Consider the following 27702-nt stretch of genomic DNA (forward strand, 5'->3'; position numbering starts at 1 on the left):
ATACCGTCGAAAAGGAGCTGTTCGCGCCGACGGCGGTACTTTAAATTGGGACCGTTTCGTGTTACCATGGCAACGTTATTCCCGAATAAACCCCAAAAAATGGGACACTAGAATGGGTACGCACCTTTATAATGGCGGATATTTCCAGCAGAACGCTCCAAAAAAATGCAAGATTACCTCCTTTTGTAGCTCAGCAATTCTTTTACACCAGAGTCATATAACTTGGTATGTGACAGTTTTTACTAACTTAAGCTTGCGAACTTTTTTCATCTAATTAACTTTTTTTTTTTACAATTTCCGTACACCTTTGAGTCGTATAACTTGGAATATGAAACATGCTGACTGTTATCGTGCTATAGTTAGCACACATGCTAAATGTTAGCGTTTTTATGTAAACATGCTACTGTTTTAGGCTCATTTTGTATCGTTACACCTAAAACTCACGGATTTAGACACTCTGCACCATGTAATAAGTACGGCAGCTTCCGGCCAGAGGTCCAGGGCACAGATAGCAGGCCCATTAAAATTTTTTAGTCATATTATTTCCAGGCTTTCAAGGGCCAAATAAAATGAAGTGGCCCCCGGGCCTTGAGTTTGGCATCTGTGGCTTAGTGGGTCATCAAATATAAACGGAAGAAACCAGAAGGCATATGTTATTTTTAAAACATTATATTCCAAACCAAAAAAAGTCCTTAAAACATGAACCATTCTAAAAAAAAAAAAAAAAAATTAAAAAAAAGATACAGCTTAGACAGGCTGTCCCAATGTGGGTGACCCTAATATGTCCTGTGTGCTATCAAGTCAACAAATACACATCCAAAGAAAAAAATATGATCATTTCCATACTTGAATCCAAGGAAGCACAAACAGAACTGGATTGTAAATAGCTTACATCGTCATGGCAACAGGATTTCAACTCCGATGGATGGTTATGAGACCAGTGGTCCCACTTTTGCAAAAAAAAAACCGGCAACACTTGGAATTATTTGGTATTTCTAGTCATCGGACCTTATAGCTTGAAAAGGCACTGCATTATACTGTATCAAAAATAAGGATCAATCACTAAAAACCTCTTTGAGGCTCTTAGAACACCGAACACGAGGATTGCATCCCTGAGGCGCCAGACAGTATAAAAATATTTCATCATAATATATGAGGACAAACAACTATTAAATATTATAAAATAGATTTTGTGGGGGTTGAGAAAAATATATTTTGTTTTTGGTAAAGGCAGAAATGGTCCTGGCCTGGCTCCTATAAGGGTCCAGAGCCTGCTTCAAAAAAGGCCCTCCTAAGGTCAGAGGCAAGGTCGTTTAGCCTTTCACCCCCTTGTAACCGGCGGGAAGACTTTCCTGCAGATGGGTTTTTATCTCATGGTACCCAAAGGAGAAGACCAAAGACCACGGAGGGAATTCTTTGTTCCTTAAGTCTGCAGGTGGGCGGGTGCTGGCGAGCACCCTAAAACTCAAGTAAGCTCTGCGTCCAAAGCCTTCGTCAGTAATACCGATTGAGACTCCGCGTCCCGGGGACGTCGGGCTGCCCGTTCATCCAGATCTCCCTGATGATCCGCTCCCGCTCCTCCAGCCGCTGCGCTCGCTCCAGCTCCTCCGCCGACGTGAACACGTTCATGTTGAGCGTGCGCTCGAAGCGCCGGTGCCGCCGGGCGGACAGGTCCGACGTGGTGTCCCAGTCCGAGTCCGAGTCGCTGGAGTCGGAGGACGAGTCCGCGGGGCGCGTTCGCTTTTTGGCCGGGGGCCGCTGGCGGGGCTGGCAGTCGGTGCGGCAGGAGATCTGGACCACCAGTGCGAAGAGGGTGAGGAAGAGGCCCAGACAGACGCCGCAGACGAAGAAGAGGGCGGCCCTCTCTGGGTGGTCTGTTGAAGAGATAATGACCACCGGTTACGACATCAATGTTTCATATCAAATATTCTAATAGTCTAGTTCAGGGGTGCCCAAACATTTTGACCCGGGGGCCGTATTGGGTTAAACATTTTGGCCAGAAGCCGGGCTATATATACAAAAGTTTACATACACTTGTAAAGAACATGATGTCATGGCTGTCTTGAGTTTCCAATCATTTCTACAACTCTTAAAGGGGAACATTATCCCAATTTCAGAAGGGTTAAAACCATTAAAAATCAGTTCCCAGTGGCTTATCTTATTTTTCGAAGTTTTTTTCAAAATTTTACCCATCACGCCCCATCCCTAAAAAAAGCTTCAAAGTGCCTGATTTTAACCATCGTTATATACACCCGTCCATTTTCCTGTGACGTCACATAGTGATGCCGATACAAACAAACATGGCGGATAGAACAGCAAGTTTATAGCGACATTAGCTTGGATTCAGACTTGGATTTCAGCGGCTTAAGCGATTCAACAGATTACGCATGTATGGAAACGGATGGTTGTAGTGTGGAGGCAGGTAGCGAAAACGAAATTGAAGATAAAACTGAAGCTATTGAGCCATATCGGTTTGAACCGTATGCAAGCGAAACCGACGAAAACGACACGACAGCCAGCGACACGGGAGAAAGCGAAGACGAATTTGGCGATCGCCTTCTAACCAACGATTGGTATGTGTTTGTTTGGCATTAAAGGAAACTAACAACTATTAACTAGCATATGGAATACATTTGGCAACAACATGCACTTTGAGAGTGCAGACAGCCCAGTTTTCATAAATTAATATATTCTGTAGACATACCCTCATCCGCGCTCTTTTCCTGGGGGTCTGGCGGCAGATTTCTTTGACTTTATCGTTGGAAATGCATCTGCTTTGAGTGTCGCAGGATATCCACACATTCTTGCCATCTCTGTCGTAGCATAGCTTTCGTCGGTAAAGTGTGCGGAACAAACGTCCAATTTCTTGCCACTTTCGCATCTTTGGGCCACTGGTGCAACTTTGAATCCGTCCCTGTTCGTGTTGTTACACCCTCCGACAACACACCGACGAGGCATGAAGTCTCCAAGGTACGGAAAACAGTCGAAAAAACGGAAAATAACAGAGCTGATTTGACTCGGTGTTTGAGAAAATGGCGGATTGCTTCCCGATGTGACGTCACGTTGTGACGTCATCGCTCCGAGAGCGAATAATAGAAAGGCGTTTAATTCGCCAAAATTCACCCATTTAGAGTTCGGAAATCGGTTAAAAAGATATATGGTCTTTTTTCTGCAACATCAAGGTATATATTGACGCTTACATAGGTCTGGTGATAATGTTCCCCTTTAATTTGTGTTGATAGAGTGATTGGAGCACATACTTGTTGGTCACAAAAAACATTAATAAAGTTTGGTTCTTTTATGAATTTATTATGGGTCTACTGAAAATGTGAGGAAATGTGCTGGGTCAAAAGTATACATACAGCAATGTTAATATTTGCTTATATGTCCCTTGGCAAGTTTCACTGCAATAAGACGCTTTTGGTAGCCATCCACAAGCTTCTGCTTGAATTTTTGAGCACTCCTCTTAAAAAAATTGGTGCAGTTCAGCTAAATGTGTTGGTTTTCTGACATGGACTTGTTTCTTCAGCATTGTCCACACGTTTAAAGTCAGGACTTTGTGAAGGCCATTCTAAAACCTTAATTCTAGCCTGATTTAGCCATTCCTTTACCACTTTTGACGTGTGTTTGGGGTCATTGTCCTGTTGGAACACCCAACTGAGCCCAAGACCCAACCTCCGGGCTGATGATTTTAGGTTGTCCTGAAGAATTTGGAGATAATCCTCCTTTGTCATTGTTCCATTTACTCAGTTCCATTGGTAGCAAAACAGGCCCAGAGCATAATACTACCACCACCATGCTTTACGGTAGGAGTGGTGTTCCTGAGATTAAAGGCCTCACCTTTTCTCCAAACAAATTGCTGGGTATTGTGGCCAAACAGCTTAATTTGTGTTTCATCTGATAAGACCTTCTGGAGGAAAGTTCTGTGGTCATGTGCTGGGTCAAAACTTTATCTAACTTTTGACCCAGCAGATTTGGTCACATTTTTAGTAGACTCATAATACATTCATAAAAGAACCAAACTTCATGAATGTTTTTTTTTGTGAACAACAAGTATGTGCTCCAATCACTCTATCACAACAAAAAAAAGTTGTAGAAATTATTGTAAACTCAAGACAGCAATGACATCATGTTCTTTACAAGTGTATGTAATCTTTTGACCATGACTGTATATGTGTATATATATATATATATATATATATATATATATATATATATATATGTGTGTGTGTATATATACATGTGTATGTGTATATATACAAAACCCGAAACCAGTGAAGTTTGCACGTTGTGTAAATGGTAAATAAAAACAATACATTGATTTGCAAATCTTTTCCAGCCTATATTCAATTGAATAGACTGCAAAGACAAGATACTTAACGTTCGAACTGAAAAAAGTTATTTTTTGCAAATATTAGCTAATTTGGAATTTGATGCATGCAACATGTTTAAAAAGCTGGCACAAGTGGCAAAAAAGACTGAGAAAGTTGAGGAATGCTCATCAAACACTTATTTGGAACATCCCACAGGTGAACAGGCTAATTGGGAACAGGTGGGTGCCATGATTGGGTATAAAAGCAGCATCCATGAAATGCTCAGTCATTCACAAACAAGGATGGGGCGAGGGTTACCACTTTGTGAACAAATGCGTGAGCAAATTGTCGAACAGTTCAAGAACAACATTTCTTAACCAGCTTTTGCAAGGAATTTAGGGATTTCACCATCTACGGTCCGTAATATCATCAAAAGGTTCAGAGAATCTGGAGAAATCACCCAGAAACGGTGCCGGCTTCGCTGGGCCCGAGCTCATCTAAGATGGACTGATGCAAAGTGGAAAAGTGTTCTATAGTCTGACGAGTCCACATTTCAAATTGTTTTTGGAAACTGGACGCCGTGTCCTCCGGACCAAAGAGGAAAAGAACCATCCGGATTGTTATAGGCGCAAAGTTCAAAAGCCAGCATCTGTGATGGTATGGGGGTGTATTAGTGCCCAAGACATGGGTAACTTACACATCTGTGAAGGCGCCATTAATGCTGAAAGGTACATACAGGTTTTGGAACAACACATGTTGCCATCCAAGCAACGTTATCATGGGCGCCCCTGCTTATTTCAGCAAAACAATGCCAAGCCACGTGTTACAACAGCGTGGCTTTATAGTAAAATAGTGCGAGTACTAGACTAGCCTGCCTGTAGTCCAGACCTGTCTCCCATTGAAAATGTGTGGTGCATTATGAAGCCTAAAATACCACAACGGAGACCCCCGGACTGTTGAACAACTTAAGCTGTACATCAAGCAAGAATGGGAAATAATTCCACCTGGAAAGCTTCAAAAATTGGTCTTTTCAGTTCCCAAACGTTTACTGAGTGTTGTTAAAAGGAAAGGCCATGTAACATAGTGGTAAAAATGCCACTGTGCCAACTTTTTTTGCACTGTCTTGCTGCCATTAAATTCTAAGTTAATGATTATTTGCAGAAAAATAATATATATGTTTGTCAGTTCGAACATTAAATATCTTGCCTTTGCGGTCTATTCAATTGAATATAAGTTGAAAAGTATTTGCAAATCATTGTATTCTGTTTTTATTTACAAATTACACAGTGTGCCAACTTCACTGGTTTTGTATTATCAAACAGAAATGAAGATTAGAACAAGGTCCTACTTGAGACGTATGTGTACGCTGCCAGCGCGTTGCTAATGAGGGCCATGCTGGAGCCGGAGGTGGAGTTGATAATGGGATTTATCTCCGGGGGCCTCAACGACGGAGTCTCTCCTCCCCCTTCCCTATCGACCTCCGGATACCTCTCCTGGTTGCCGCTGGTCTCTCTCGTGCGCTTCCGATCTGCAATGAGAGGAAAACGTCAGGAAAAGTCAGAGCCAAAACCAAAAAAAAGGGACATGTATGTGGAGACAAGTGGGAGGTTCTTGAATTTCAACCACATGTGTCATCAGTTGGGTCATTTACAGTTAAAAGTGCCACATTTGAGTCATCCACAGCATCATGTGGGTGTATTTTTATAAAATGTTTTCCGATAAAAGCTGCACCACACGCATGTTTAGTCTTCCCATCCAAAAAAAAACAATACGGCACCCACCCCCGCAATAGTCCATTCTTAGGTAGCCTCTTATGACAACAGTACCTTTAACCCCATGAATAACAAATGTCTTGCAGAAATAAACACAACGTTAAAGGGGAACATTATCACAATTTCAGAAGGGTTAAAACCATTAAAAATCAGTTCCCAGTGGCTTATTTTATTTTTCGAAGTTTTTTTCAAAATTTTACCCATCACGCAATATCCCTAAAAAAAGCTTCAAAGTGCCTGATTTTAACCATCGTTATATACACCCGTCCATTTTCCTGTGACGTCACATAGTGAAGCCAACAAACAAACATGGCGCATAGAACAGTAAGGTGTAGCGACATTAGCTCGGATTCAGACTCGGATTTCAGCGGTTTAAGCGATTCAACAGATTACGCATGTATTGAAACGGATGGTTGTAGTGTGGAGGCAGGTAGTGAAAACGAAATTGAAGAAAAACTGAAGCTATTGAGCCATATCGGTTTGAACCGTATGCAAGCGAAACCGACGAAAACGACACGACAGCCAGCGACACGGGAGAAAGCGAGGACGAATTTGGCGATCGCCTTCTAACCAACGATTGGTATGTGTTTGTTTGGCATTAAAGGAAACTAACAACTATGAACTAGGTTTACAGCATATGAAATACATTTGGCAACAACATGCACTTTGAGAGTGCAGACAGCCCAATTTTCATCAATTAATATATTCTGTAGACATACCCTCATCCGCGCTCTTTTCCTGAAAGCTGATATGTCCACTTTTGGAGTTGATGTCAGCAGGCCAGGGAAGCTAGGGTCGATATTCTTCTCTTGATCATCTTCGGTGGCATAAGGGACGGTGTGAGCCAAGACATCCAGGGGGTTTAGCTCGCTCGTCTGCGGGAACAAACTGCCGCCATTGCTTGCCGTGCTACCGAGGTCCTTTGTCCCTGAATTGTTCACACACTCCGGCAGATTCAATGGGGGTCTGGCGGCAGATTTCTTTGACTTTATCGTTGGAAATGCATCTGCTTTGAGTGTCGCAGGATATCCACACATTCTTGCCATCTCTGTCGTAGCATAGCTTTCGTCGGTAAAGTGTGCGGAACAAACGTCCAATTTCTTGCCACTTTCGCATAACAGTCTGGATGGTTCGCTTCCCCTTTGGTCCGGATGACACGATGTCGAATATTTCCAAAAACAATTTGAAATGTGGACTCGTCAGACCACAGAACACATTTCCACTTTGCATGAGTCCGTCTTAGATGATCTCGGGCCCAGAAAAGCCGGCGGCGTTTCTGGGTGTTGTTGATATATAGCTTTCGCTTTGCATTGTAGAGCTTTAACTTGCACTTACAGATGTAGCGACGAATTGTATTTAGTGACAGTGGTTTTCTGAAGTGTTCCTGAGCCCATGTGGTGATATCCTTTAGAGATTGATGTCGGTTTTTGATACTGAGGGATCGAAGGTCACGGTCATTCAAAGTTGGTTTCCGGCCATGCCGCTTACGTGGAGTGATTTCTCCAGATTCTCTGAACCTTTTGATGATATTATGGACCGTAGATGTTGAAATCCCTAAATTTCTTGCAATTGCACTTTGAGAAACGTTGTTCTTAAATTGTTTGACTATTTGCTCACGCAGTTGTGGACAAAGGGGTGTACCTCGCCCCATCCTTTCTTGTGAAAGACTGAGCATTTTTTGGGAAGCTGTTTTTATACCCAATCATGGCACCCACCTGTTCCCAATTCGCCTGCACCCCTGTGGGATGTTCCAAATTAGTGTTTGATGAGCATTGCTCAACTTTATCAGTATTTATTGCCACCTTTCCCAACTTCTTTGTCACGTGTTGCTGGCATCAAATTCTAAAGTTAATGATTATTTGCAAAAAAAAAAATGTTTATCAGTTTGAACATCAAATATGTTGTCTTTGTAGCATATTCAATTGAATATGGGTTGAAAATGATTTGCAAATCATTGTATTCCGTTTATATTTACATCTAACACAATTTCCCAACTCATATGGAAACGGGGTTTGTATTTGCTTCTCCCAAATCACCGCTCTCTCTTTGTCCACATTTGCGCTCTGTATTAAAACGATCTGTGTCATGTTTGGTCTGATTCATCAGAAAAAATAATGTTCTAAATTAAGAAATATTTTCCTACAATAGACAAAAACACCTTCCATCCAAAAAAACAAGGGAAAGTTCAGGGAAGATTTTTAACAAATGTGTCATCTTCCACCCTCACATATTTTATCTCGTATCACTCCATCAAAGATGGAAACTGGTTTTTCCAGATGAGCCGGAAACTTCTGAGAGAAGTTCCAAGGAGGTGAAGGCCAGTGAAGCATTACCGGGACTGTCAGCACCGAGGCAAACATCCTCCTCATTTGTTGGGCTATTCTTCTCTTCCGCACACAAGCCGTAGCCGAGCAGAGTAATTAGAGTTCTGGGTGCAGCCTGCCTTCCCTCATGAATACATCTTTGTTCAAGTCTCGCTCTCGTCATGTCGAGTTTTGGCTGACTGATTTAGACTGTGGTCACATTTAAGTGCATCCACTGACTTGCATACTTTAAGGCCGGTGATCATATAGGGAAGAGCGAGAATCCTTAAGGAAACATGACCTAAGTACAAACCCCGTTTCCATATGAGTTGGGAAATTGTGTTAGATGTAAATATAAACGGAATACAATGATTTGCAAATCCTTTTCAACCCATATTCAATTGAATGCACTACAAAGACAAGATGTTTGATGCTCAAACTCATAAACCTTTTTTTTTTGTGCAAATAATTAACTTAGAATTTCATGGCTGCAACACGTGCCAAAGTAGTTGGGAAAGGGCATGTTCACCACTGTGTTACATGGCCTTTCCTTTTAACAACACTCAGTAAACGTTTGGGAACTGAGGAGACCAATTTTTGAAGATTTTCAGGTGGAATTCTTTCCCATTCTTGCTTGATGTACAGCTTAAGTTGTTCAACAGTCCGGGGTCTCCGTTGTGGTATTTTAGGCTTCATAATGCACCACACATTTTCAATGAGACAGGTCTGGACTACAGGCAGGCCAGTCTAGTACCCGCACTTTTTTACTACGAAGCCACGCTGTTGTAACACGTGGCTTGGCATTGTCTTGCTGAAATAAGCAGGGGCGTCCATGATAACGTTGCTTGAAAGGCAACATGTATGTACATTTCAGCATTAATGGTGCCTTCACAGGTAAGTTACCCATGCCTTGGGCACTAATACACCCCCATACCATCCCAGATGCTGGCTTTTCAACTTTGTGCCTATAACAATCCGGATGGTTCTTTTCCTCTTTGGTCCGTAAGACACAACGTCCACAGTTTCCAAAAACAATTTTAAAAGTGGGCTCATCAGACCACAGAACCATACTTGCCAACCCTCCCGGATTTTCCGGGAGACTCCCGAAATTCAGCGCCTTTCCCCAAAACCTCCCGGGACAAATTTTCTCCCGAAAATCTCCCGAAATTCAGGCGGAGCTGGAAGCCACGCCCCCTCCAGCTCCATGCGGACCAGAGTGATGTGTCAACAGCCTGTATTCACGTCCGCTTTCCCACAATATAAACAGCGTGCCTGCCCAAACACGTTATAACTGTAGAATGATCGAGGGCGAGTTCTTGGTTTCTTATGTGGGTTTATTGTTAGGCAGTTTCATTAACGTCCTCCCAGCGCGGTAACAACACACAACAACAGCAGTCATGTTTTATTCTACCGTAAAGCAAGTTCGTCTGCCGTAAACAGCAATGTTGTTGTAATATATTGAGTTGGAGGCAATAAACAGGCGAGGTGATGAAGTACGTCTCTTTACTGTAGACTTCAGAACAGACTCACACACTTGACGTCAGGTGCGCAACACCACATAAATCGTTGGTCAACCAAAAAGTAACCCCAGTACGCTATAGCCAACATTCACCAGGAGATGGCAACAGACAAACATAGATCACTCTATTACATTCCTCCCCTTTTAGAAATGTAGAAGTTACTCAAAATAAATAAACAACCCAACCAAAAAATGCAGCAGCTCAATTAAACAACTGTACTTAAGCCACATTCTTTTTCTTTTTTTTAGTACTGAACTCTTAACCCTCATTTGTAAACAATAACATGCTTATTATACAAACAGTATTTGTACACCTTTAACACAGATTTTTATACTGTCTTCAGAGATTCAGTTTTTTTGGTGGTACTCAGAACCTTTCTGGGTACCTGCGAAAGGGTGTTCAGCATCGTTAGAAAAATAGTGACAGAATAGAACAAGGATGGACAATTCAACCCTTAACTCAACAATGAGTAGATGAGTGTTATGTGTGTGTAAATGTGTAAATAAATGAACACTGAAATTCAAGTATTTCTTATATATATATATATATATATATATATATATATAATAATAAAATAAATATATATATAGCTAGAATTCACTGAAAGTCAAGTATTTCTTATATATATATATATATACACACACATATATATTTATATATATATATATATATATATATACACACACATATATATATGAAATACTTGACTTGGTGAATTTTAACTGTTAATATACTCCTCACCTCTTAGCCACGCCCCTAACCACGCCCCAGCCCACCCCGACCACGCCCCCCACACCCCCCTCCCGAAATCGGAGGTCTCAAGGTTGGCAAGTATGCACAGAACATTTTTCCACTTTGCATCAGTCCATCCGAGATGAGCTCGGGCCCAGCGAAGCCGGCGGCGTTTCTGGGTGTTGTTGATAAATGGCTTTGGCTTTGCATAATAGAGTTTTAACTTGCACTTGCAGATGTAGTGACAAACTGTGGTTACTGACAGTGGTTTTCTGAAGTGTTCCTGAGCCCATGTGGTGATATCCTTTACACACTGATGTGGCTTTTTGATGCAGTGCTGCTCGAGGGATCGAAGGTCACGGAAATTCAATGCTACGTGCAGTGATTTCTCCAGATTCTCTGAACCTTTTGATGATTTTACGGACCGTAGATGGTGAAATCCCTAAATTCCTTGCAATAGCTGGTTGAGAAATGTTCTTCTTAAACTGTTGGACAATTTGCTCACGCATTTGTTCACAAAGTGGTGACCTTGCGTCCTTGTTTGTGAACGACTGAGCATTTCATGGAAGCTGCTTTCATACCCAATCATGGCGCCCACCTGTTCCCAATTAGCCTGATCACCTGTGGGATGTTCCAAATAAGTGTTTGATGAGCATTCCTCAACTTTCTCAGTCTTTTTTGCCACTTGTGCCACATTTTTGAAACATGTTGCAGGCATCAAATACCAAATGAGATAATATTTGCAAAAAAATAACAACGTTTTCCAGCTGGAACGTTAAATATCTTGTCTTTGCAGTCTATTCAATTGAATATAAGTTGAAAAGGATTTGAAAATCATTGTATTCTGTTTTTATTTACGACTTACATAACTTGCCAACTTCACTGGTTTTGGGTGTTGTATACACTTATGTCCTGATTTATATTGGGAACTGTCTAGTGTTAAATGCTCAGATCCTGATACAAGTGCAGTGTGCAGTTTTTGCTCACCTGGAACAGTGTCGGGTCGTTTGACCGAGGTTCCCTGAGGAGGGCTGTCTCCTACTATGTTGGGGTCATGGGCGTTGTTTGGTGAGGAGTACACAGGTGGTCTGGAGCTTTGTTCCTGCAGTAACTTTTTCGGGACTTTACAGAGAAGGAAAGAAGAAGACAAAAGAGAACGTCAGACCCTGCAGAAATTTCCCAATGTTGCAGTATCGCAGCTACAGTATCATACCTTGCAGCATCAGGTAATCCTACAATACCCATACATCAAAATAGGTTTGTCTAAGGCAGGGGTCAGGAACCCGCTGCTCTTTAGCGCCACCCTAGTGTCTCCCTGGACCTCTTTCAGAGATGTGTGAAAAATATTTTTTGTTTTAATGTATTTTCTGTAGGAGAACAAACATGACACAGACCTTCCTAATGGTTAGAAATCCCACTGTTTATATTAAACATGATGAGAGGATTTGGCAAGCACCGTTTTGTCCTACTCATTTCAGCAATCCTTGAACTCATCGTAGTTTGTTTACATGTACAACTTTCTTCAGAAAGGCGTGTTTTATGCCACTCCTTCTTTGTCTCATTTTGTCCACCAAACGTTTTATGCTGTGCGTGAATGCACAAAGGTGAGCTTTGTTGATTTTATTGATATGCCGGAGTGCTTATCAGGCATATTTGGTCAATCCATGACTGCAAGCTAATTGATGCTAAAATGCTATTTAGACTAGCTGTATGTACATATTGCATCATTATGCCTCGTTTGTAGGTATATTTGAGCTAATTTAATTTAATTTACGTATGTCCTCTGTGTATTTAATTTATATTTGCATGTCTCATGACATTATCTGTATGTAATATTGGCTGAATTTCTCATAGTTTGTGTGCCATGTTGTTCCAGACCACAGCAAACGTTACCCAGCTTGCAAAGATTGTAATAAATACATTAGAAGAAGACAGCCTGCCGTTTCCTTTAACTTGGACAAACACATCTATACCTTTGGCCTTTCTGAGCCAGTAATTTCCAGGAGTTATCTCATTCTGTGAGAAGCCTCCATTTTACTAATGATTTCCAATGTTGTAAAAATGTGGAGAATAAAAACTAAAATACAACATTTCTGTCAACGAAGATTTAGGCTAATATAACTAATATAGACACTTACATCATGGGTTTCCTTCATTATTACACTTATATAAGACTTTTAAAGTAATTTTGATAGTAGGCTAATATAGCTAATATAGACACTTACATCATGTGTTGCCTTCATTATAAAACTTATATAAGGCTTTTAATTTTTTGAGGCTCCAGACAGATTTTTATTTTTTATATCTGGTCCAATATGGCTCTTTCAACATTTTGGGTTTGCCGACCCCTGGTCTAAGGCTAAATTCACACTGCAGGATAGGATTGATGCGTAATTCAGATTTTTTCCCTAAATGCGATCTTTTTATGGAGTCCTTCTGTCATGACTTGATCTTTGTGAGTTTGCTTTTCCGGGGTGCAACGGAAAGTTGGCACGGGCGAGACGGGAATTAAGGTACATGGCGGGTTTTAATATATCAATTTAATATATAAAAAAAAAGGGATAAATGAAAGCGCGCACAGTGGCGGATAATAAACTATGAAACCAAAAGACTATAGCAAAAAGTACAAATGAAAAGCACGCACAGTGGCGGAGAATAAACTATGAAAAACAAAAAGATTATAAACATGGAACAAAAACTTACTTGGCTTGGACAAAAAAGGAGCAGCGTGAACATGGCCATGAAACAATGGACAGAGCATAAATGTGGTGTGAGGTCGTCAGAAAGACAAACTGAAAAACACTGAACTTAAATACTACGGACATGATTGACGAAAACAGGTGCGTGACTCAAGACGTGAAACAGGTGCGTGACGTGACAGGTGAAAACTAATGGGTAACTATGGTGACAAGACAAGGGAGTGAAAAGCCAGAAACTAAACAAAACATGACTTAAAACAAAACATGATGATTACACAGACATGACAGAGCCCCTCCCTTAAGGACAGATACCAGATGTCCATAAAAAAAATAACAAGAGTCATGGGAGGGCGGGAGGGGGACATGGCGGTGGGTCGCCAGACCACGTGTCCCCGTATCCACCGGGGCAGAGTTAGGTGGCGACGGCGAGTGGAACGCCGCTGCAGCAGGCGAGGCGGGCGCCCAGGGAATGGCCACATTCGTGGCCGACTGGGAGGTGGGCGCACTTGGCGTGGCGGGCGCCCAGGGAATGGCCACATTCGTGGCCGACTGGGAGGTGGGCGCACTTGGCGTGGCGGGCGACCAGGTAGCGGCCATATCCGTGGCCGACGAGGAGGCAGGCGTGTCGTCATCGTGGCAGGCGTGGCTTGGCGTGGTGAGTCAGGCGGCGAAGCTCGGCGTGGCGCGTCAGGCGGCGAAGCTCGGCGTGGGTCTTGGTCTTGGCGTGGGTCTTGGTCTTGGCATGGCGGGTCTTGGTCTTGGTCTAGGTCTTGGCATGGCGGGTCTTGGTCTTGGTCTTGGCATGGCGGGTCTTGGTCTTGGTCTTGGCATGGCGGGTCTTGGTCTTGGCATGGCGGGTCTTGGTCTAGGTCTTGGCATGGTGGGTCTTGGTCTTGGTCTTGGCATGGCGGGTCTTGGTCTTGGTCTTGGCATGGCGGGTCTTGGTCTTGGTCTTGGCATGGCGTGTCTTGGTCTTGGCATGGCGGGTCTTGGTTTTGGCATGGCGGGTCTTGGCGTCGTGAAGCTGCGACTGGCGGCACTTGGCGTCGTGAAGCTGCGACTGGCGGCACTTGGCGTCGTGAAGCTGCGACTGGCGGCACTTGGCGTCGTGAAGCTGCGACTGGCGGCACTTGGCGTCGTGGAGCTGCGACTGGCGGCACTTGGCGTCGTGGAGCTGCGACTGGCGGCACTTGGCGTGGAGGGTCTTGGTCTTGGGCTTGGCGTGGAGGGTCTTGGTCTTGGCGTAGAGGGTCTTGGTCTTGGGCTTGGCGTGGAGGGTCTTGGTCTTGGACTTGGCGTGGAGGGTCTTGGTCTTGGACATGGCGTGGAGGGTCTTGGTCTTGGACTTGGCGTGGCGGGTCTTGGTCTTGGACTTGGCGTGGAGGGTCTTGGTCTTGGACTTGGCGTGGAGGGTCTTGGTCTTGGCTAGGCAGTGCTTGGCGGCGTGGAGCTGGTACCGGAGCTTGGCATGAAGCGGCTAGGCGTGGTGCGGGTACTGAAGTCTGCCGTGGAACTTGGCGTGGTGGAGCTGGTGCTAGCCTTGGTGCGGCAACAGGTGCAGCGACTGGTGCTAGCTGAGGAGCTAGCCTTGGAGCCGGTGGAGGTGGCCTAGCTGGGGGTTGCGGCTTGGCAGGTCGGAAGACTGGTGAGGGCGGTCGTGCTGGAGGCTGTGGCTTGACGGGTCGGTAGACTGGTGAGGGCGGTCGTGCTGGAGGCTGTGGCTTGACAGGTCGGTAGACTGGTGGTGGCGGCCGTGAGGGAGGCTGTGGCTTGGCATGGTGATGCCGAGCCACCCCACCAACACAGCTCCCGACCCCAGCCCCCCCCCTCAAGGGGCGGGTACCAGATGCGCTCCCTGCGGTCTGGAACTCTCTGTAGGGGTGGGCGGAGGAGGGCAGAAACTTCCCCATTAAATTGTCCAAATTGTCTTTCTTGTATCTGGGATTGAGTGGGTGAAAAAAAATTGTTTTGTGTCTTGGGTGTGGCTTGAGTCCTGGGGAGCGGGGAATCAAAAGAAAAATAATTCAGAAAAAAAAATCCTGGTTTTTGACGTCATCCGCCCGGAGGGGGAGGGGCATGTGGAAGTTCTTCCTGACGTCCTTCGTCTTTGGCGGCGCTTCCGTGGCTGAGGTGACGCTGTGTCGTCCTGGGACCAAATGAAGTCTCTATACTCCATGGAGGAGTAGCGCCGCGTTTCCTCCTCCATCGCGCACAGGACCGCCCAAGAAGCCTCGTCGAAAATGTCCAACTCAGGTGCGGAAAAGCGGGTCTGCTGACGACCTACTGTCATGACTTGATCTTGTGAGTTTGCTTTTCCGGGGTGCAACGGAAAGTTGGCACGGGCGAGACGGGAATTAAGGTACATGGCGGGTTTTAATATATCAATTTAATATATCAAAAAAAAGGGATAAATGAAAGCGCGCACAGTGGCGGATAATAAACTATGAAACCAAAAGACTATAGCAAAAAGTACAAATGAAAAGCACGCACAGTGGCGGAGAATAAACTATGAAAAACAAAAAGATTATAAACATGGAACAAAAACTTACTTGGCTTGGACAAAAAAGGAGCAGCGTGAACATGGCCATGAAACAATGGACAGAGCATAAATGTGGTGTGAGGTCGTCAGAAAGACAAACTGAAAAACACTGAACTTAAATACTACGGACATGATTAACGAAAACAGGTGCGTGACTCAAGACGTGAAACAGGTGCGTGACGTGACAGGTGAAAACTAATGGGTAACTATGGTGACAAGACAAGGGAGTGAAAAGCCAGAAACTAAACAAAACATGACTTAAAACAAAACATGATGATTACACAGACATGACACCTTCTCATTAAAAATAAATGTGATTTTTAATGTGAACGGAATGTGTTCCTTAACAATGACATCGCACGCTGCATTGATCGAAGTAAACATGGCTCCAATTTTAGTAGGCTTATTTGTGGCAATTTTAAGGATTTTGAGAAACATTTTTTTAACCAGATTATTATCAAAATTATCACAGTTTTCATAATAATCACAGTGTCACGCTTCAAACACTGCGGATTGAATCACTGCATTTTTGGATACTTTTTTTCAACCATATTCTTACAACATTTTATCCTAAATTAAGTATTTTCAAGTATAAAAATGGACAAATGAAGTAAAAATATTAGTACCGTATTTTTTGGATTATAAATCGCTCCGGAGTATGAATTGCACCGGCCGAAAATGCATAATAAAGAAGGAAAAAAAAAAAAAGTCGCACTAGAGTATAAGTCGCATTTTTTGGGGAAACTTATTTGATAAAATCCAACACCAAGAATAGACATTTGAAAGGCCATTTAAAATAAATAAAGAATAATGAACAACAGGCTGAATAAGTGTACGTTATATGAGGCATAAATAACCAACTGAGAACGTACCTGGTATGTTAACGTAACATATTATGGTAAGAGTCATTCAAATAACTATAACATATAGTCGTGCTCATAAGTTTGCATACCCTGGGAGAATTTATGATTTCTTGGCCATTCTTCAGAGAATATGAATGATAACACAAAAACCTTTCTTACACTCATGCTTAATGGTTGTGTGAAGCTATTTATTGGCAAACAACTGTGTTTACTCTTTTTAAATCAAAATGACAAAAGAAAGTACCCAAATGACCCTGATCAAAAGTTTACATACCCCACGGCAGACTTTGATCTGATAACACGCACAAAAGTTGACACAAACAGGTTTGAATGGCTAATCAAGGTTCCAATCCTCACCTGTGACATGTTTGTAATTAATGTGTGTATATAAAAGGTCAGTGAGTTTCTGGGCTTCTGACAGACCATTGCATCTTTCATCCAGTGCTGCACAGATGTTTCTGGATTCTGAGTCATGGGGAAGGCAAAAGAATTGTCAAAGGATCTGCGAGAAAAGGTAATTGAACTGCATAAAACAGGAAAGGGGTATAAAAAGCTTTCCAAGGAATTGAGAATGCCAATCAGCAGTGTTCAAATGCTGATTAAGAAGTGGAAAATGAGGGATTCAGGTAGACCAGCAAAGATTTCAGCCACAACTGCCAGGAAAATTGTTCAAGATGCAAAGAAAAATCCACAAATAACTTCAGCTGAAATACAGGACTCTGAAAAATTGTGGTGTGGCTGTTTCAAGATGCACAATAAGGAGGCACTTGAAGAAAAATGGGCTGCATGGTCGAGTCGCCAGAAGAAAGCCATTCCTGCGCAAATGTCACAAAGTATCCCGCTTACATTACGCCAAACAGCACAGAGACAAGCCTCAAAACTTCTGGAACAAAGTCATTTGGAGTGATGAGACCAAAATTGAACTTTTTGGCCACTCGACCACACAGCCCATTTTTCTTCAAGTGCCTCCTTATTGTGCATTTTGAAACAGCCACACCACAATTTTTCAGAGAGTCCTGTATTCCAGCTGAAGTTATTTGTGGATTTTTCTTTGCATCTCCAACAATTTTCCTGGCAGTTGTGGCTGAAATCTTTGCTGGTCTACCTGAATCCCTAATTTTCCACTTCTTAATCAGGCTTTGAACACTGATGATTGGTATTCTCAATATCTTTTTATACCCCTTTCCTGTTTTATGCAGTTCAATTACCTTTTCTCGCAGATCCTTTGACAATTCTTTTGCCTTCCCCATAACTCAGAATCCAGAAACATCTGTTCAGCACTGGATGAAAGATACAATGGTCTGTCAGAAGCCTAGAAACTCACTGACCTTTTATACACACACATTAATTACAAACAAACAGGTCACAAGTGAGGATTGGAACCTTGATTAGCCATTCAAACATGTTTGTGTCAACTTTTGTGCATGTTATCAGATCAAAGTCACTGGGGTATGTAAACTTTTGATCAAGGTCATTTGGGTACTTTCTTTTGTCATTTTGATTTAAAAAGAGTAAACACAGTTGTTTGCCAATAAATAGCTTCACACAACCATTAAGCATGAGTGGAAGAAAGGTTTTTGTGTTATCATTCATATTCTCTGGAGAATGGCCAAGAAATCATAAATTCTCCCAGGGTATGTAAATTTATGAGCACGACTATATGTTATAGTTATTTGAATGTCACTCCTAATCGCTAAATCTGATTAAATCTTCTTCCTCTGTGTCGCTTCTAAAGAACTCTGCCAACTCCAAAGGTAGACAATGCGCTGCTTCCTCTTCTATAAATAATATTATTTGATATTTTACGGTAATGTGTTAATAATTTCACACATAAGTCGCTCCAGAGTGTAAGTCGCACCCCCGGCCAAACTATGAAAAAAAATGTGATTTATAATCCGAAAAATACGGTACTACAGTAGTATTGGCCACTAGAGGGGGCTAAGTTAATCAGAGCAAACTGTTCAGTAACATGATTCCTGATTGGCTCAGCCCCCAAAAAACATTACTATATTGGATTAAAAGAGTGTAAAGAGTGTTATTCCATATGTAGTGCGTGATCGTGATGTTGAAAAACTCATCTACAAGGTCGTAAACCGTTTTTTAAAAACATTTTTTTTTAGAGATGTCCGATAATGGCTTTTCTGCCAATATCCGATATTCCGATTATGTCCAACTCTTAATTACCAATTTCGAAATCAACCGATACAGTAGTGGAATCAACACATTATTATGCCTAATTTTGTTGTGATGCCCCGCTGGATGCATTAAACAATGTAACAAGGTTTTCCAAAAAAATGCCAAAATGGCACTGCCATATTTATTATTGAAGTCACAAAGTGCATTGTTTTTTTTAACATCCTTCAAAACAGCAGCTTGGAATTTGGGACATGCTCTCCCTGAGAGAGCATGAGGAGGTTGAGGTGGGCGGAGTTGAGGTGGGGGGAGGGGTAGCGTCCCGGAAGAGTTAGCGCTGCAAGGGGTTCTGGGTATTTGTTCTGTTGTGTTTATGTTGTGTTACGGTGCGGATGTTCTCCCGAAATGTGTTTGTCATTCTTGTTTGGTGTGGGTTCACAGTGTGGCGCATGTTTGTAACAGTGTTAAAGTTGTTTATACGGCCACCGTCAGTGTGACCTGTATGGCTGTTGACCAAGTATGCAATGCATTCACTTGTGTGTGACTCGGCTGGCATGCAAAGGAAGTGCCTTTAAGGTTTATTGACGCTCTGTACTTCTCCCTACGTCCGAGTACACATCGGCATTTTAAAAAGTCATACATTTTACTTTTTGAAACCGATACCGCTAATTTTGAAACCAATACTGATAATTTCCGATATTACATTTTAAAGCATTTATCGGCCGATATCATCGGACATCTCTAATTTTTTTCTCAAAATTTGCCCCCCCGTGACAAAGTAATTGCCCAGACCTGATCTAAATGGCAACCATAAAAAAGTAGTTTTTTCATAAATCAATGTCGCCCTTCCGAAACAGAAACAACCCCACGCTAAAGTGGAAACAGTACAAACAAAGCTTTCTTTGTCAAATAAGGTGAATTATGGTAAGATTCCTGTAAACTCAAAAACACGGTGACTCACAATGACTCTTCCGTGTTTTTCATTAGAAATAAATGTATTTGTTGACAAATGATCCACTCAAATAATGTGGTGAGTCACACAAGTTTGCTTGACCTTGCACTCAATTTCCCGAAATCTCCCTCCTTCACCCCCTAAAACCTCGCAGTATCCTGTGAGTGAGTCAGGGAGTCTGCATATTTTCCACCATGCAGTGAGCTATACATTCCGACCGCGCTCTCGAGTGGCTTTAGACCGGTCAGTGTTTGTGTGCACCTTGTCAGATCACACTTCTGTCCCGTCTATACATCACTCTGGACTAACAAAAATGGACAATGAAGACAAATCAGCTGCTTGCGGACATTAGTTTTGCTTATAGATAAGACCGTGGCTGATAATAATGTGATATTGATACTAAAACAACAAGAGGGCCATGCACATGTGAATTTATGAATCCAATTTCAACACAAATCAGTAGTTTTTTTCGGACAGCTTTACTTCCTAATATTGTATTTACTCATTAACAGTATTTATATTATCAAAGTACAAACCTCGTTTCCATATGAGTTGGGAAATTGTGTTAGATGTAAATATAAACGGAATACAATGATTTGCAAATAATTTTCAACCCATATTCAGTTGAATATGCTACTAAGACAACATATTTGATGTTCAAACTAGTAAACTTTATTTTATTTTGCAAATAATCATGACAAAGAAGTTGGGAAAGGTGTCAATAAATACTGAAAGTTGAGGAATGCTCATCAAACACTTATTTGGAACATCCCACAGATGAACAGGCAAATTGGGAACAGGTGGGTGCCATGATTGGGTATAAAAGTAGATTCCATGAAATGCTCAGTCATTCACAAACAAGGATGGGGCGAGGGTCACCATTTTGTCATCAAATGCGTGAGAAAATTGTTGAACAGTTTAAGAAAAACCTTTCTCAACCAGCTATTGCAAGGAATTTAGGGATTTCACCATCTACGGTCAGTAATATCATCAAAGAGTTCAGAGAATCTGGAGAAATCACTGCACGTAAGCAGCTAAGCCCGTGACCTTTGATCCCTCAGGCTGTACTGCATCAACAGGTGACATAAGTGTGTAAAGGATATCACCACATGGGCTCAGGAACACATGCTTACATGGGGGATTCCGACTATTTCGGACTGGTAGTAGTCGATCCACAGCAATCGTTCTGCCACAAAGTACCTCAATGCTAACGAGGGGAAACAACTGTCGTTGGCTATGACAGTTAGGATTGCACATTTGCATCAAAACAGTTGTTTTTCTCACTACGATAGGGCGAAATCAACCTTGCCCAGGCACACCCTCCTGGTTTTGGAGTCTAAATATTTGGGGTTTTGGCACCAGCCGTTGGCTGATCAATCTAAGTCCATGAGCACGAACTGATGAAGCTTACTCAGATGAGCGGCGAAACGTCTTCTAAGACAAACCAAACAGTCCAGTTGCGATCAATTGAATGCCCCGAGAGGACAATGACCTGGATGTGAACAATATGAATAAATACAAAGAAAACTTGTCTGTAATCCAAACAGGTTCAATAGGTCTTCACGTGACAACCTCTGAGGAAGGCACCAGTTGTAGCCGAGACCGTCAGATACGGAAATAAACACACAGGTCTGGCTATAAGAATAACACATTGCAAACAGGCGGATCGGTGCGGCGTCTTCAGTAATGCGGACGCTGTATCGATCCGTTGTGGTGAAGAAGGAGCTGAGCTGGAAGGCAAAGCTCTCAATTTACCGGTCGATCTACGTTCCCATCCTCACCTATGGTCATGAGCTTTGGGTTATGACCGAAAGGACAAGATCACGGGTACAAGCGGCCGAAATGAGTTTCCTCCGCCGGGTGGCGGGGCTCTCCCTTAGAGATAGGGTGAGAAGCTCTGTGATCCGGGAGAAGCTCAAAGTGAAGCCCCTGCTCCTAAACATAGAGAGGAGCCAGATGAGGTGGTTCGGGCATCTGGTCAGGATGCCACCCGAACGCCTCCCTAGGGAGGTTTTTAGGGCACGTCCAACCGGAGGCCACGGGGAAGACCCAGGACACGTTGGGAAGACTATGTCTCTTGGCTGGCCTGGGAACGCCTCGGGATCCCCCGGGAAGAGCTGGACGAAGTGGCTGGGTGGAGGAAAGCCTGGGCTTCCCTGCTTAGGCGGATAAGCGGAAGAAGATGGATGGATGGATGGACATTGCAAACGTGTCTGTTTTAGGTGCCATTTCAACTGCGTAACGCTTGAGTACGGTCAGGTAAGTTGCACGCTTTACAAGCATACCTCCTCGCGTCTCAGTAACGGACTCGTCTCATGTGGCTAAACCGCACAATTTGTCACCTCATTCGGTTCTGAAACTCAAGAAGGACCGATCGGCCGATTCAATCCAGAATTGGTTGGAACCCACCAAATCAACAATCCCCACTGTGAGTGGAGGTGAAAAGGGCAGCTTTCCTCATCAGTTTGACATGCTAAACCCCCCCCTCGGACTCCCATGCTGCCACGCTGCAACCGTCACCCACACCACACCCTGATTACAGCCTTCTGATTGGCCCTAATTGGCTACACATGCGGGCCAGGGTCACAGCTATAGGACACGTTTTCTTTCACACACGTCAAGTCAAAACATACCACATCAACTGTAAAATATGCATGTTGATTTTCTTCTTCTTCTAGTAGACATATGCTATTTATGGAGCTGACATACGGAAAAACACAACATCAGGGTATTTACTGATCCAAACCATATTGCTTTTAGCCGAACTGAACATTATAGCTTTACAAACTTGGCGGCAAGAGTCCTGCAAGGCCGCTGGGCGCGAAGATACGAGGCGGGAAAAAGAGTGTTCACAACAATGGCTTGTGTTTACACTGGCAGAGCTCTGCTTTGTTTTCACTGGGTTCCCTCTCTGCGAGCCAGTGTGTGTGTGTGTGTGATTGTGACCCATGTGCTGACCAGTGCAGAACACATTTGGGACAAAGCCCTTGTAAGCCAGAGGGGATATAGAGAAATATTAAACCGGGCTAAATCTGAAATGAGATCAGACCAAAGCCAAGAAATTAAAGCCCACTTTAGGCAACCTGAATACCCCACAGGGGAGGACATATTATGAGTCATGTTTTAGCACTGCACCTTTTAATATTCATGTACCGGTAAATAGATTTGCTATGATGCACGCTACCATGAATTGATTAACGTGGACCCCGACTTAAACAAGTTGAAAAACTTATTGGGGTGTTACCATTTAGTGGTCAATTGTACGGAATATGTACTGTACTGTGCAATCTACTAATAAAAGTCTCAATCAATCAATCGATATATTGTGTATTTAATGCATGAATTATCTACAAACCCTGTTTCCATATAAGTTGGGAAATTGTGTTAGATGTAAATATAAACGGAATTGCAAATCATTTTCAACCCATATTCAGTTAAAAATATGCTACAAAAACAACATATTTGATGTTCAAACTGATAAACATTTTTTTGTTGTTGCAAATAATCATTAACTTTAGAATTTGATGCCAGCAATGCGTGACAAAGAAGTTGGGAAAGGTGGCAATAAATACTGATAAATGTGAGGAATGCTCATCAAACACTTATTTGGAACATCCCACAAGTGAACAGGCAAATTGGGAACAGGTGGGTGCCATGATTGGGTATAAAAGTGGATTCCTTGAAATGCTCAGTCATTCACAAACAAGGATGGGGCGAGGGTCACCACTTTGTCAACAAATGTGTGAGCAAATTGTTGAACAGTTTAAGAAAAACCTTTCTCAACCAGCTATTGCAAGGAATTTAGGGATTTCACCATCTACGGTCCGTAATATCATCAAAGGGTTCAGAGAATCTGGAGAAATCACTGCACGTAAGCAGCTAAGCCCGTGACCTTCAATCCCTCAGGCTGTACTGCATCAACAAGCGACATCAGTGTGTAAAGGATATCATCACATGGGCTCAGGAACACTTCAGAAACCTACTGTCAGTAACTACAGTTGGTCGCTACATCTGTAAGTGCAAGTTAAAACTCTCCTATGCAAGGCAAAAACCGTTTATCAACAACACCCAGAAACGCCGTCGGCTTCGCTGGGCCTGAGCTCATCTAAGATGGACTGATACAAAGTGGAAAAGTTTTTTGTGGTCTGACGAGTTCACATTTCAAATTGTTTTTGGAAGCTGTGGACGTCGTGTCCTCCGGACCAAAGACGAAAAGAACCATCCGGATTGTTATAGGCGCAAAGTTGAAAAGCCAGCATCTGTGATGGTATGGGGGTGTATTAGTGCCCAAGACATGGGTAACTTACACATCTGTGAAGGCGCCATTAATGCTGAAAGGTACATACAGGTTTTGGAGCAACATATGTTGCCATCCAAGCGACGTTACCATGGACGCCCCTGCTTATTTCAGCAAGACAATGCCAAGCCACGTGTTACATCAACGTGGCTTCATAGTAAAAGAGTGCGGGTACTAGACTGGCCTGCCTGTAGTCCAGACCTGTCTCCCATTGAAAATGTGTGGCGCATTATGAAGCCTAAAATAGCACAACGGAGACCCCCGGACTGTTGAACAACTTAAGCTGTATATCAAGCAAGAATGGGAAATAATTCCACCTGAGAAGCTTAAAAAATGTGTCTCCTCAGTTCCCAAACATTTACTGAGTGTTGTTAAAAGGAAAGGCCATGTAACACAGTGGTGAACATGCCCTTTCCCAACTACTTTGACACGTGTTGCAGCCATGAAATTCTAAGTTAATTATTATTTCCCAAAAAAAAATAAGAGTTTATGAGTTTGAACATCAAATATGTTGTCTTTGTAGTGCATTCAATTGAATATGGGTTGAAAAGGATTTGCAAATCATTGTTTTCCGTTCATATTTACATCTAACCCAATTTCCCAACTTATATGGAAACGGGGTTTGTATTCAAACACATTTAATCACATTAGGACAAAAGACAGCTAACTGCAGGATACATTCCCTTCTTTTGCAGGAATTTGCAATGTTGTCATTGCCACAATTCATGCAAATTCAACTACTCGCTACCTTGTCAAATCCCTACAACTTCCTGCACATTTTGACCAATCGTTGTCATTTTCGGCAATCAAATTTGTCTGTTACTAGTTTGCAAACGCACACTTCATCTGTCAACTCAGGGGTCAGCGACCCAAAATGTTGAAAGAGCCATATTGCACCAAAAAAAAAAAAAATAATAAAAAAAGCCGGGAAAAAATAAAAGCCTTATATAAGTGTTATAATGAAGGCAACACATGATGTGTCTATATTACTTATATTAGCCTACTATCAAAATGACTTTAAAAGTCTGACATAAGTGTTATAATGAAGGCAACACATGATGTGTATATTAGCCAACTATCAAAATGACTTTACACATCTTATATAAATGTTATAATGAAGGCAACACACGATGTGTCTATATTAGTTATATTAGCCTACTATCAAAATGACTTCAAAAGTCTGACATAAGTGTTATAATGAAGGCAACACATGATGTGTCTATATTAGCTATATTAACCTACTATCAAAATGACTTTAAAAGTCTGACATAAGTGTTATAATGAAGGCAACACATGATGTAAGTGTCGATATTAGCTATATTAGCCTACTATCAAAATTACTTTAAACATCTTATTTAAGTGTTATAATGAAGGCAACACATGATGTAAGTGTATATATTAGTTATATTAGCCTATTATCAAAATTACTTTAAACATCTTATTTAAGTGTTATAAGGAAGGCAACACATGTGTCTATATTAGCTATATTAGCCTACTATCAAAATGACTTTAAAAGTCTTACATAAGTGTTATAATGAAGGCAACACATGATGTAAGTGTCTGTATTAGTTATATTAGCCTACTATCAAAATTACTTTAAACATCTTATTTAAGTGTTATAAGGAAGGCAACACATGTGTCTATATTAGCTATATTAGCCTACTATCAAAATTACTTTAAAAGTCTTACATAAGTGTTATAATGAAGGCAACACATGATGTAAGTGACTGTATTAGTTATATTAGCCTACTAAATGACTTCAAAAGTCTTATATATGTGTTATAATGAAGGCAACACATTATGTAAGTGTCTATATTAGCTATAATAGCCTCATATCAAAATGACTTTAAAAGTCTGATATAAGTGTTATAATGAAGGCAACACATGATGTACAGTAAGTGTCTGTTAGTTGTATTAGCCTACTATCAAAATGACTTTGAAAGTCTTATATAAGTGTTATAATGAAGGCAACACATGATGTAAGTGTCTATATTAGTGAAATATTAGCCTACTATCAAAATTACTTTAAAAGTCTTATATAAGTGTTATAATGAAGGCAACACATGATGTGTAAGTATTAGTTGTATTAGCCTACTATCAAAATGACTTTAAACGCCTTATATAAGTGTTATAATGAAGGCAACACAAGTGTCTATATTAGCTATATTAGCCTACTACCAAAGTGACTTTAAAAGTCTGACACAAGTGTTATAAGGAAGGCAACACATGATGTGTCTATATTAGCTAAATTAGCCTACTATCAAAATGACTTTAAAAGTCTCAGAGGGTGAGATAGCTCCTGGAAATGACTGACTTAGAATGGCCAAAAGTATAGATGTGTGTGTCCAAGTTAAAATGAAATCGCAAGCTGTCTTCCTACACACAAGTCAATAATGTCAACAAAAGCTCACCTTTGTGCATTCACGCAAAGCGCAAAATGTTTGGTGGACAAAATGAGACAATGGAGTGGCATAAAACACGTCTTTCTGTGGCAGCGTCGGAGAAAGTTGTACATGTAAACAAACTACGGTGAGTTCAAGGACCGCCAAAGTTAGTATGACAAAACGGCGCTCGCCAAATACTCCCATTAGTGAAGCATGTTTAATATAAACAGTGGGATTTCTAAAAATTAGGTGTCATGTTTGTCCTTATAGAGAAACCATATTAAAACAAAAAAGAGCTCCAGGGAGCCAATAGGGCAGCACTAAAGAGCTGCAGGTTGCTGACCCCCGTGTTAACCAATCAAATGTGTACTCACTTCCTTGTCTACATTGACAGAAATGTTGAAATGAACCATGGACTTATAATCTGTCATTATCATCATTTTTCACCAACAAAAATCACCACTATTGATCACACCCAATAGTTCCCCAATGTCCTCAATGAAAGCGGGGGTAAACGATAAGCAACAAATCAGTTAAATCATGGTCAACTCGATGCAATGTTATTGAAAGAAGTTTGAATAAAAAACATTGCTGGACAATTACAAAAAAATCCAGTAAAATCCTGCATGGACGAGCTTTTAACAATGTACTGATGCTACGCATACGTTTACAATATAGAACAACCCATATTTACAGTTTCTCATTACAACATGTCCAAACAGGAGTAAAAGAAGCAGAGTTTGTATAATCCAAACCCCTTTCCATAGTAATTCCTTGTTTTTTCACTTCCTGTGACCCCAGGGGCAGCGAACAGGTACTGACAGGCCAAACGGTGCGCGGCTTTGGCGGTCGCGGAGGCAAAACATTTCGGGAAGTCATGGAAAACAACTTCGGGAGGACTTTGAAGCGATTCTAGACCACCATAGGAAGGGGAAGTAGTGCACTGTCAACACTGTGTATGGTGGTGATGGTGTGCTGTTGACCTCGACTCAGGATGTTGTGGATCGGTGGAGGGAATGCTTTGAAGACCTACTCCATCCCACCTACACATATTTCTATGAGGAAGCAGTGCCTGGGGAATCTGTGGTGGGCTTTTTTTATTTCTGGGGCTGAGGTTGCCGAGGTAGTTAAAAAGCTCCCCGGTAGCAGGGCCCTGGGGTTGGATGAGATCCGTGCGGAGTTCCTTAAAGCTCTG

General features: G+C 42.0%; 1 protein-coding gene across 4 annotated transcripts in view; it reads right to left on the reverse strand.

The window, feature by feature from the left end:
* Positions 1 to 407: 407 nt before the first annotated feature.
* LOC133623874 (protein eva-1 homolog A) overlaps positions 408 to 27702 on the reverse strand; it is a 285918-nt gene continuing 258623 nt past the window's right edge. For 3 of the 4 annotated variants that reach the window (XM_061987335.2, XM_061987334.2, XM_072916261.1), the window contains 3 exons: positions 11628 to 11762; positions 5662 to 5841; positions 410 to 1874 (listed from right to left, as the gene is read on the reverse strand). In XM_061987335.2, coding sequence (XP_061843319.1) covers positions 1495 to 1874; positions 5662 to 5841; positions 11628 to 11762 — 695 coding nt within the window. In that variant the 3' untranslated portion in view covers positions 410 to 1494. Of the gene's footprint in view, positions 1875 to 5661; positions 5842 to 11627; positions 11763 to 27702 lie in introns of all 4 variants that reach the window. The other variant, XM_072916260.1, reaches the window with a different exon arrangement.

This window comes from Nerophis lumbriciformis, linkage group LG26 (genome assembly GCF_033978685.3).
Source record: "Nerophis lumbriciformis linkage group LG26, RoL_Nlum_v2.1, whole genome shotgun sequence".
In the NCBI taxonomy this organism is placed as follows: Eukaryota; Metazoa; Chordata; class Actinopteri; order Syngnathiformes; family Syngnathidae; genus Nerophis; species Nerophis lumbriciformis.